This window comes from Musa acuminata, chromosome BXJ3-10 (assembly GCF_036884655.1).
Source record: "Musa acuminata AAA Group cultivar baxijiao chromosome BXJ3-10, Cavendish_Baxijiao_AAA, whole genome shotgun sequence".
Taxonomy (NCBI): domain Eukaryota; kingdom Viridiplantae; phylum Streptophyta; class Magnoliopsida; order Zingiberales; family Musaceae; genus Musa; species Musa acuminata.
In genome coordinates, this window is record NC_088358.1 from 18,349,462 (window position 1) to 18,361,467 (window position 12,006).

At 40.2% G+C, this 12,006-nt stretch overlaps 3 protein-coding genes across 5 annotated transcripts; 2 read left to right on the forward strand and 1 right to left on the reverse strand.

Moving 5' to 3' along the window:
* Positions 1–75: 75 nt before the first annotated feature.
* LOC135650736 (non-specific lipid transfer protein GPI-anchored 11-like) lies at positions 76–1,274 on the forward strand. Of its 2 annotated transcripts, XM_065170300.1 has the most exons (3): positions 76–758; positions 842–898; positions 965–1,273. In XM_065170300.1, exons 1-3 carry the CDS (start codon positions 413–415, stop codon positions 1,108–1,110), a joined length of 549 nt encoding a protein of 182 aa, XP_065026372.1. In that variant the 5' UTR covers positions 76–412; the 3' UTR covers positions 1,111–1,273. The 2 variants fall into 2 exon arrangements, with proteins under 2 accessions (XP_065026372.1, XP_065026371.1); XM_065170299.1 differs by having other exon boundaries at positions 842–1,274.
* A 1,127-nt stretch (positions 1,275–2,401) lies between these two features.
* LOC135650494 (uncharacterized) lies at positions 2,402–5,379 on the forward strand. 2 transcript variants are annotated; one of them, XM_065169884.1, is made up of 6 exons: positions 2,402–2,558; positions 2,871–2,941; positions 3,026–3,202; positions 3,534–3,632; positions 3,721–3,963; positions 4,737–5,378. In XM_065169884.1, exons 2-6 carry the CDS (start codon positions 2,873–2,875, stop codon positions 5,199–5,201), a joined length of 1,053 nt encoding a protein of 350 aa, XP_065025956.1. In that variant the 5' UTR covers positions 2,402–2,558; positions 2,871–2,872; the 3' UTR covers positions 5,202–5,378. The 2 variants fall into 2 exon arrangements, with proteins under 2 accessions (XP_065025956.1, XP_065025957.1); XM_065169885.1 differs by lacking the exon at positions 2,402–2,558 and having other exon boundaries at positions 2,873–2,941; positions 4,737–5,379.
* A 1,424-nt stretch (positions 5,380–6,803) lies between these two features.
* On the reverse strand, positions 6,804–8,650 carry LOC104000034 (protein PHYTOCHROME KINASE SUBSTRATE 4-like). Its single transcript, XM_009421972.3, has one exon. The coding sequence runs from the start codon at positions 8,559–8,561 to the stop codon at positions 7,026–7,028; it is 1,536 nt and encodes a 511-aa protein (XP_009420247.2). The 5' UTR covers positions 8,562–8,650; the 3' UTR covers positions 6,804–7,025.
* Between the last annotated feature and the right edge of the window lie 3,356 nt (positions 8,651–12,006).

Sequence of the window (12,006 nt, forward strand, 5' to 3'; positions counted from 1 at the left end):
GCATGATGTGGAGTTCATGAGGTTCTTGACACGCATCTCTTAGATGTGTAAAGACTGTCAGCAGAGGCAGGTCTCTCGGCGATTGCCTCAGAACCCGCACCCACGTAACTCATGTGATCTCCTCCCAGGAACAGCAGCTCTGCCTGGCGGCATTAATGCTTTCGGCTCCAAGTCTGCAACAATCTCTCTGGCAAACACAATGTATTCTTACAATTTGTAGCTGTCACGGTTTTATCAGAGAGGTGATTACAGCTTTTAGAATCAATCCCTGTTTGAATCAGCGACTCTATTGATTTGCTCGTGCGAGATCGAACGAGCAATCGTTCAAATGACTGTGTGATCGTTCGCACGCCACCGACTACACCAGCTAACGTTGAGCAGGGAGAACGGATTGCGGAGGAGGGCTCGACGCATGTCGAACACACGATGGGTCGTGGTCTCGTTCTCGGTGTTCCTCTCTCTGCTCCATGGCCCGCTATCCCAGAGGTCGGCACCAGCCCCGCCGCCCGCGCTCGACTGCACCGGCGCCATGATGAACTTGTCGGCGTGCTTGACGTACGCGGAAGCCGGCAGCAACCTGACCCGCCCTGCCAAGGGGTGCTGCCGTGGCCTCGCCAGCGTCGTGGGCACGGAGCCGGTCTGCCTCTGCCAGCTGATCTGTGACAACGATGTGTTCGGCGTGGAGATCGACACTACCAAGGCCCTCGCGCTCCCCACTGCCTGCCGCGTTGACGCGCCGCCGGCGACCCTGTGCGCAGGTCGGCATGCTCAATACTCTCGACGTTCCATACATCTCCTACTGCCTGTTAGCTTCACTCCTCCTTGCGCGTACCATCTGCAGTTCTTGGAGCTCCAATTGCAAGTCCGTCACCATCAAGTGGAGATCCAGAAGAACCAGGTATGGCTGAAGTCTTCTTCTTCTTGTACGTAGACATACTTGAGTTTATGTTAGAATCTCCAGCAGGATCCAGTTCATCGCTGGAAACAGAGACGCCAGCCACCGCACCACCGAACAGCCACAACAGCAGTTCGAGATACGGGACGACCGGTTTGGCGTTTCTCATTCTTCTGTCTTTTGTTGATGTGATCCTTGCAAGTCTACATGCGTAGATGATAGCCTGACATATTGCAGGGATAGATCAGCAATAACAAGCTTATTCCCAGGACTGCGCTTGTTGCTTCTGAAGCATCTTCTATTAAGTTGTGTTGGAAACCAAAACTACTTGTATTATTTTGCCATGGATTCTTTCTGTCTCCTCTAATCCTCTTCATTGATGACTTCTCTAATCCTCTTTCATGATAAGACGCATAGCTTCGTATCTTCTCTCTCTACGCGAATTGTTTATACCACAAGCTTAAAAGCAAGCTTTCCTATAAATTCTCAAGAAAATTATGAGCCATATTGTTTGCCATGTATTCGACTTTATTCCCCACCAAATATACGACGTTTTAACTGCGACGATAGCACTTCACGGCGCCCAAATTACTCGATATATATATATATATATATATATATATATATTTATATATACATTCTAAACCTCACTTTTGTTTAAGTTGGCCCCTAATTGAGTTGGTTTAATTATATTCTAAACCAACTCAATTACGACCTAAATTAACTCGAAAAATTATTACAAAGCACGAATCATCTGTTGTCCGGCATGTCATTGGTTCTTTCGGTGCTTCGTCTGATCCTTCGACGCATCATCATTTTCTTCGGTGTATTGTCCAATCGACATATTGATACCCATAACTTTCGATCTCCTTGGCGGAATGTTCGATCATGCGAATCGATGCCCGAATTCACGGGACGAAGCCTTCTACCAACACGTTGACCGATCCTTTGATTCGACGTCCAATCTTCTGACGTATTCAACTCCCACCCAACATCCGATTCCTCCTGCTTTAATTAATTTGCCTCTTCTGATCGAAGCTAGTACAACGTTACTCAAAACGCAGATTAGATCATAACATTATCAATTGGTTTCATTATCAAAATTCGAGATTCAACAATTATCACATTTGAAGATAGAAAAAAATAGATTACAAACACTTACTCAAATGCCTACTATCTTTTTTTTTTTTTTTTTTTTTTCCTGGATCTACTAACCTTCCTTCTTTTTTAATCGATATACTTCTGTTTTCAATCTGTAATATTTTTAGATTGATCTAACAATACTTATTTATATTGATTAAAAGATAAAATTAATTTATAAAAAATAAAAAAATATCATATCATAATAAATCTTTCACCCTTATCTATTTATTTAAATTTAAATTTAAATTTTTTATTTTTTCATATCCTAAATATTTGAATTAATTTTAACAAGTGTCATGGAGGAAAAGCTGTTGCTTGCGAGGAATTGAAGGCCAACAGCTGGTCAGACACGCATGGCAGTCTCCGCCTTCGGCCACCAAATCTTCCATCTTCCTCCGCTGTTTTCATCAACCCTTGTCGCACCACATCTCCCGGTTGCAGGCGCAGGGTTTGTGCTCTCTTTAAAGGCCGTGAGAAGCCAGCATCTCACGATTTATTCTTCAGGCAGAAGTCCTAACTGGTAAGCAATATTATTCCCTACTTCCTGCCCAACATCCCAAGTAAGAATCTGTTCCTGCTTTCTGCTGCTCCTTCGATTTCACAACTGGTTGTCTCATTTTATATGAGGTGAACTATGCATGGGATTTTATAGGAGTTCTTTTCTTGATTTGGTTTGGAGATCAAATCACTCATCAAATTTCCACTTCGTTACAGATCGGAGAATCGTGTTGTTGTTATCCAATGTGTTTGCGTGCATTTATAGACCCATTTTTGACTAAGATATTATGATTACTTGAGTTGCAAATCCCTTAGGCTTTACTGATTTATGTAGGGATGTATCTAAGAAAACCAAGAGCTAGCAGTGCAGAGAAAGCCTTGTCATACCAAGAACAGCAAACGAAGGTTGGAGATGCTGAATCAAGCCAACAAATGCACTTAAATCTCTGTCTGATATGTGTAATGATACTTTTGTTCCGTGGCATTCAGATAAATGAAGTCCGATGTCTCTTGGGTCAATTGGCAGAAAGGCTGCCAAATTTCTGTTCAGATGCTTCAATACTGCGGTATCTCCGAGCAAGAAATTGGGATGTTCAGAAGTCAGGTAAAATGCTGAAGGAAACTCTAAAGTGGAGATTGGAATGTAAACCGGAAACCATCCGCTGGGTATGCACTGTCATCTCTATAGCAATTTCCACAAAATCTTGTCCGAGTCAAGTTACTTGTAATTAACATTAAAGTATTATGTTCAATCTTCTAGATATCTAAACACAACAAATATGCCTGATCAAATAAAATTTTGATAGCTATTATATATGTAATCTGGAGTCTACGCATTGGTTTCTGACATTAATATGGCCAGCACACACATGGAAGTAAACGTGCCTCCGTGGGTTGATGAGTTGTTACTCTGACAATATCATAATCAGTGATTAAACATATGCTTTGTTGTGTCAGAATCAGATTGTGATGCATTTTCTTTGTTTCCATTGTTCAGGAAGATGTTGTCCATGAGGCTGAGACAGGAAAAATCTACAGAGCTAATTATCTTGATAAGTATGGAAGAGCAGTTCTTGTAATGAGGCCTGGATTTCAGGTTTGGCGTATAGAAGATGCTATGTGCTCTTTACCTTTTGGTTTTCATGGTTTTGTTCTTTTGCTAATTGCTCTATGTGTTTGATTAGAATACTAGCTCAGCCAAAGGGCAGATCAAGTACCTGGTGTACTGCATGGAGAATGCCATCTTGAACTTGGCAGCAGATCAAGAACAGATGGTGTGGCTTATTGATTTCCAGGGCTGGACCATGGCAAGCACATCGGTGAAGGCGACCCGTGAAACAGCTCGTGTGTTGCAGGATTATTACCCCGAAAGACTGGCTCTAGGAATCCTCTACAACCCCCCAAGAATCTTCGAATCCTTTTCGAAGGTAACCATCTGATCTTACATGCTGATCCTTTCCTATGAATTCAAGATGATGGTTGCATGACACCAACAATACATTCACCAATTCTGATACTTGAGATATCCATATAGACAAAATGAAGATAGAACAGCTGATTCCCCTTGGTCACACTAGAAATTGCATCAACAACACATCATGCTGTATTTGTTTACTGATCCAGTATTGGTGTTCATACATGGTGTTTAAAATGCATAATCATGCCTATTATACGTTGAACATCTACAAGAGTTTTTTTGTGTGCCAAATACTGACACTAATTGGTGTGTGCCAATGAACTTCAGAATCAGGAATATATGAGTAGGCATGTCATTTCCATCTTGAATCATGTAGATAAACAACTTGCTGACCATGCAAGTTACTGGACTTGAACAAGAAATCTGTTTATAAGGTTCCAGATTGATTGATACTTCTACTTGGTCACACAAGAAATTGCATCAAGAACAACACATCATGCTGAATGTATTTGGTGATCCAATTCTAATGTTCATACATGGTGTTTAAACTGCATAATCATGTCTCTGATAGTTTTGTATGCCAAATGCTGACACTAAGTTGTGTGTGTCAATGAACTTTCAGAATCAGTAACATGTGAATAGCATGTCATGTGCGTCTTGAATCATGTAGATGAACAACTTGCTCTCTATACAAGTCACTGGATATGAACAAGAAATCTGTAGTAAGATTCAGCTCAATGTGAGTTGAGAAGTTTCACCTTATCAACTTACCATTTTTTGCAGGTAGTGAAGCCATTTGTGGACCAGAAGACATACAAAAAGGTTAAATTTGTTTACTCGGATGATGCAGAAAGCCAGAAGATTATGACAGACCTCTTCGACATCGATAAGCTGGAATCTGCGTTTGGGGGTCATAATCAAGATGGATTTGATATCAGCAGTTATGCTGAACAAATGAAAGAGGATGACAAGAAGATGTCTGATTTCCTCAACTCAGGAGGTTCTGTGCTCTCCAAAGAACCATCCCTTTTGTCCATTCTCCAGAAACCAGAGCCCTCGACATCTGAAGCCCTGTCACAGGGCTCATCAGATTCGTTTTCCTCGGGTGATGAGGAATCTCCCAGGTCACTTCATGTCAAAAACTCAAACCAAAATTTGAATGCACCGCAGGTGAACCGCAGTGACAGTGGAGCTGCTAAATCAGAAGCTCAACACGAGCTGATGATTCAAATGAGGGAGTCTGCTTAATTGATGCATAAACCTTTTCTCCGTCATGAGATAATTGTTGCAATGTTAAATTAAATTTTATATTTAGATTAGAAGTTCGACTTTGAGATTCCTGATATAACCAGGAGTCCCAATAAATCAAGTTAGATCATGGTGCATATGACTTTGTAACATCAGAGATTAAAAGAGACATTGAAAAATGATAAATAAAGTTTTTGTTATCCATATATTATTCTTCTCCTCTATCATTCCTTTTCTATGTAACAGTGAAGCCCTATAGCCCTTTTGAGAACTTTTTGGACAATAATGAGTCACAAGTAATGGTCATGAAATATGCATGCAATGAGAAAGGTAGCTAAGTTTGGCATTCATGCAATAGTAGGGACTGGACCAGAAGAACAATTGGCTTCAAATTGAGCTGGCAAATGGATGGGCAAGTTATGGGTTGATGTCTGGTTTTGGAACCATTATATTATATTATATTATATTATATTTTTTTTGCAAACTCAAAAGGAGATATATAATATTCGATTCAAGAATATGGCTAATACCTTCCAAAATTTATCGAATGAGATTTTAAACTATCAATATGACACGATTGGATGAATCTTCAATAGAGGGAGAGATACTTATATTATTAAAGATATTAGTCAAGAAAGAGTATGATAATTTTGTACAAATGCTTGCATAATCAAAGGTGTCAGTGGTGATATATTTAATTTTCTTCATATATGTCTCCTTAGGCCACTAAAAAATTATGGTCTCACTTCGATCCAAGCTTTACTCGTGCCATTCATGATTCAAACCAAAATAATAAAAAAAAATATTTTTTCTTCGCGTGCACCGACATGAATAAATTAAGAAGAATATATATAAATATAATTATTAACATATGTTTTAGTTGTTACATAGCGAGTTTTTGTCGTAATTTATTATTATTTAATTAAAATGATATCAAACTGAGAATTTTAGCTGGTTTACAAATTTTGATTGTTAATAACAAAATCTTACGATCAAATCTCGTCTTCACTACTATCATTTTCCCAAAAAACAAAAAACAAGGGGGAAACTTAATCTAATAAGAGTGCTCAAGTTTAAATTACTATCATCATACACTATATTTGATACGATGACTATTTTATCCGGACTATACTAGTAAGATGATACATGAATCCTAATTAGTTTGATTCGTATCAAAATAGACTAACCTCATCCACCATCTCAACATCTAGCCTTTATTCAGAATATTCCATCAATTAAATGTGGCACAAAAATCTTTCCTAACCATATGCGACTGCAGTTTAACTCATCATAAATGAACCTCCTACTTAGGTACCCAACAAGTTCTACACATCATCAAAGAGACGTTTTTCGGGTACGCCACGCCACATGTATTAGTTTTGTACCAACTCTGCACCACTAAAATCCTTGAAAGATGAGTCTGGTCGGATTAGACTTATTTCTTGAGTTCACAATCAAAATCAAACTTACGGAAAATTGCAGCATAAATATAAGACAAAACTCTGTCGAGTTGTGTTCTTTGTAGAAAATATCAGTAAGCATCTTGTCCAGTTCATGGCGTTCTAATATTGTGTCCCATGTCTGATCCAGAAGACATTGCTATCAAAAGAAAGCCAAGATTGCTTGCACGTTAAGCCAAAATGTTGGGGACAGAGACCCAATTGCTCACAACAACATCTATATCAAGACTTAAGCCTATGTGAGCAACAATAAGATTATACGTATATAATACAACTCAAAATAGCACAAAGTTAAGCACTTATATATATTTAACCCAAAAAAGGAACATAAGTGAATTGGACGATTAAACCGGTCCGAACCGGTCTAATGTTTCTGAACCGGGCGGCCCAGACGTTCTTGCGCTCTCCCCATCTTGGTTACCCGCGGCACGACGTCCGGGTCGACCGGAGGCCGAATACGAACCGGGCTTGGGCCGACGCTGACGGCTTTCTCGCTACGGCAGTCCAGAAGCCCGTTCGCTTTCCGCCGCGGTCCCGCGGGCTCGCCGCCCATCGCCGCCGCGAACCGGTTGTGCTCCTCCTCGATGAAGCGGAACTCGTCGTAGTTGGAGGCAGCGCTGGAGAAGTTTGCGGCGCTCGCGTGGTCGAACCCCTCGGCGGTCGTGACGCTCCACTCGACGCTCGCCTCGCTGGGCTGGTAGCACTCGCTCGGGGCGATGGATGGCGCTGCCGCCCCCTCGAGGCTCCGACGGAGCTGGAGGATCCCGGCAGCCGCGCCGTTGCCAACGAAGCGGCGTCCTTCGAGCTCGTCGAGGGAATCACGGTGGCGGTACGTCATCTGGGTCGACAGGCTCTGGATCTCGAAAAGGTCCGAGCTTTCGTCGCTCGCCGCGTCATCCTCCGGCTGAGGCTTTGGGCTCGCCGGGTAGGTGAAGCTGGGGCTGTCTCGCTCGGCAGGAAACGGCAGCACCGTCGCACGCCGTTGGAACTCCGACGGTTTCTTCGTCATCTTCGTCGACTCATCGGTTGGTCGGAAGACTTCCAGCGAATCCCGCGGTGGCTCTTCGGCGAGGTTCGAGGATGGTGGACAGAGGATCGGGAAGGAGAAGCCGGATGAGTCAGTCAACGACTTCCCGGGGTTCATTATACGGTGGCCAATTTCGGTCGGAATGGTCTTTTCCGGCGAAAACCGATTCGCAACGTGGAAAAAGCTCCGATCTTTACCCCAGTTTCCCGGAGTAATCTTCACCTTCGTCACTTCCTCGACATCGAATTCATTCTTGGGTTCTTCGGCCGCCACTCTCTCTGGGATGCTACTGAGACGCACCTCCCCTGTTCGATAGCTCTGTTTCTTCGCGGTTATAGTGGCATCCGACTCCATAGACGAGCGAGCCGGGCTCTTCGTTTCGAAGTGCCTCTCCTCGACGTCGACGGACTTCTCCCCGGAGCAGGGGCAGCTGCGACAGAAGAGCCAGCGGGAGCCGGAGGCCCGCGGCCTCCTCGGATCTCTTACGGGGGACGCTCTCAAGGTGACCGCTGCAGAATCCTGCGGCTTGTAGAGGAGGCCGGATTTGCTGTTCCAGCTAGCCTCGGAGGACGCGGTCGGCGTGTCCAGGCACGAATCACTCCGGCCGTGGCCGTTCCGCTCGAAGCCGTCGACGGAGGAGGCCGTGAACTCATGCCTACCGGTCTGTTTGGCGGCCGCATCGTCTCCCTCGCGGAAGTACCGCTCCGCGTCGAAGACGTTGAGCTCGGTGCCATCGACACGGCGGCCGATGCGGTGATCGTGGGTGGCGCGGGGAGTTTCGTGTCCAAGGTACGAGGAGGCGAGGGGCTCACCGAGGTGGGTCATTGGGTAGAGGCTGCCGTTGAAGCTTGCTCTTCCGCTGCGCCTCTCCATGCTCGCTGTTTCGGTCTCGGAGTTGAAGAAGACGTAAGGGTTGGATTCCGCCTCTGCAGGGAATCTGCGGCTTCGGGGTTTTATGGAGCAACTAAACTGATCCCTACCCGCCTCATAAGTGGCAAGTATGGGTCGGTGGTCCTCACTTTGTCTCCAATCATTACGAAGGTACAAAAGAAGATTAAAAACGAAGGTAAAAAAAAAAAGAACGATTTACTTATAAAATACTCACATTTTGATTTTTTTTCTTAATCGTTACCTCTTTAATTTTTTTCCAAAAAAAATTTTAATTTAGAAAACACTCAAAATACCCCTCAAGAAATTTTTTCCATTAATTTTTTATCTATTTTTTTATTAATTATAAACTATTATAGTATTTTTATTTAGCTCATTTATGGTATTTTTATTGTGGTGACTACAATATTATAAAAAGTCAATTTTTAGTTTTTTACTTAGATAATATTGTTCCTAATTCATTATAAATACATATTTGAATCGTAGAATGATATATCAAATGATTTTTAGTATATTTTAATTTTATTTGACTCATTTATTATACTTTAAAGTAAATTTTATAGTGTTTTTATTCAGAAAATCAAAATACTTTAATAAGCCAAAAATACTATAACAAACAAACACATTGTAAAAGATGAAAAAAATAATCTATAGGTACTTTCAAATTAGGGGCACTATTTACAAAAAAAAAGTATAAATTAAAAAATTTTAAAATATGATTATTTTCTTAAAAAATCATAGAAAATTGATCCATATACATGCATGTGTGCGTACCATATACTATTTACCTACTAATGCTATGCGTTTTTACAATTACATCCTTGTAAAGTTTCAAAATAATACATAGAAAATATATAATACTTCAGATATATCTAATATTTTTGCCATCAGAGATAGTTTTCAAGGGATAGTAATATAATTAGAATTTCATCTAATAATCAGCTTTTATTTACTAATGGAGATTAACTAAAATTAAATTTAGAGTAAATACCAAGAGAGGGAGAATTTCAATCAAGTCAAAATCCTTTTGTGTCATGAAGCATTTTTAGGTTGGTGCCACGGTGGAATTAGGTGCTATATTTAACAATGTTTAGATAATATTTTAATTGATGTGTTATCATATTTTGTTTAAAGGAAATAACCTATATTACCTTAACCCAGAGCTAAAAAGAAAGGAGTCAAGAGGCCTCAAAGATAGACAAAAAATGGGCATAAATATTCGTCCTATAAAAATTAGAGTGATCATGAGCTACAAGATTTATAGATATCTCAAAATGATTAAAATGGACAAAATGAGATATAGGTTTAAAGTCCTCAATGAGTCACTTTGATAGAGTTGATATTGTTGATTAGTTAGGGGGAATCGATATGCTCTGAGGTGCTGCATATCGTGGTGTATTATCATAGTTAAATGTCTAATGCAACAAATAGAACAATTCATAATATTTCTGTTCAATTCATAATATTCATTAGAGAAGACCGCATATATAATTTTAAAATTTTGGAAATAGTAACAATTTAAAATTTTCATATTAAATATCCCTTCAAATATTATAATCCTTCGTATATAACAAATAATCATGCTTACTAATAAATTTAAAATAAAATTTTAAATCCCTAAAATGTCCATTGTCATTCACAATTTGACTACTATATCTAAACTTCAATTTAAAATTATAAGCATAAAAGTAATTTAGGATATATAGTATTTTTATAGATAACTAATTTATTTGGAATCTCAGAACCATTACATTGACCATCAACTAAGAATATTATATATATATATATATATATATATATATATAATAATAATAATAATAATAATAATAATAATAATAATAAAATCACTAATTTTTATAATTTCTTACCCTAACTTCAAAAAATTCTCATAGAATATTAATTTTATTAAAATAACCATTTAACCCTTGTTGGTTCTTACCCTTCGTCAAGCCCTTAGTCGCCTAATTGTGTCTCGCCTTGTCGACGACCCCCCTCTACTTCGAACAGTTACCTAGTGTTCATGGTGCATACGATTACACATGTAGGCGACTAGTGGTGGAGACCTTGCTCTTGTTGGACCCTAGCACTCGTCTCCCCTCCCCTCCCTTCCCCTTTACTCTATTAGATCTGTAGTTCATAGCCTTCGCATAGGAAAGAAGGAGGCACGAGCACGATAACTGTAATTACCTTCACTAACCCTATCGACTTCCCCCCTGTGCACCTCGCTTGTAACCCTCTCACAAGGAAGGTGGGGGGAGTAAGGGTTGCCACTACCTTTGTTGGTTGACCCCATCAGCCATGGTGCCCCCTCTTTCCCCACACAAGGACTATGGGTGATGAAATTGATGAGGGCGAGAGGATGGAAAGTGGTTGTTGAGGGTTGGTGAGGGAACAAAGGGTAGTGACAGAGGCAACACAGGTAGTGCAGATTGGTGGTATAGAGAAAAGGTGCTGATGAGTTCAACAAAGATAAGAGTAAATAGTCTTTTTTTTACGGAACCAAAGATGCTCCGTAAGTATTTTCAAAGTTGAATTACTCTGCTGAAAATTCTTAAAGTGATAATTTTTTTAAAAAATTTACTTATATATTAAATTTAGATTTAAAAGGATAATTGCATAACTACTGTTATTTTTTTTAATATAAAAGTATCTTGTTATCCTCAAACTTATTCATCGTTAACATGTATTTATAGATGAAATCTTAGAAATGAGCTAATAATACCATAAACAAGTAGAATCCTCAAATGTCCTATATTTTTATTCAGCACATCCATGTTTATGTAAATCACCTATATGTCAATCCTCTTTCTTGAAAGAACCTAACCTTATAAAACAATAAAGAACTTAAAAAAAAAAAAAAAGAGAGATCAAAGGAACACCTCCAATCCATTATCGTATATGAGTCCCCTACCACCCTAACCTGGTGTCTTCTTCTGCACTTTAGGTTGGGAAAAGTGCATTAATTGGCCTACACATTCATATCTAGCACCCTATAAAAGAACAGCTAACATATCATCACCCAAAACACAACAATGACAAGAGGAGAGAGATGTCTGTCTCTTCCCATGGAAAGCCTTCAAAGAAATCAGTGCAGAATAGTACCATCTTATCTTCTTCCCTAAATTATGGCTAAAGCTATGGGCATCAATTTGCCACACAGGAAGCTGAAGCCCTAACATCACTCGCATCCACAAAATTGATTTCACATGTTGCAGTAACCTTATCTGATGCCTCTAATCAAACCCCAACCATGGGGACCTCTCTATGATCCAGAACAGCGTGGCTGCTCTTCCTTGTGATATCAGGAAAAGCACATCAGCTTGAACTATTTCTTTCCGTGTCAGCTTATCCTTCTTTTCTTCGTGACCTCGCCTTTGTAGGACCCTGTTACAGTCTTCAGATAGGATTCTCATCAAGCCATGTGTTACTA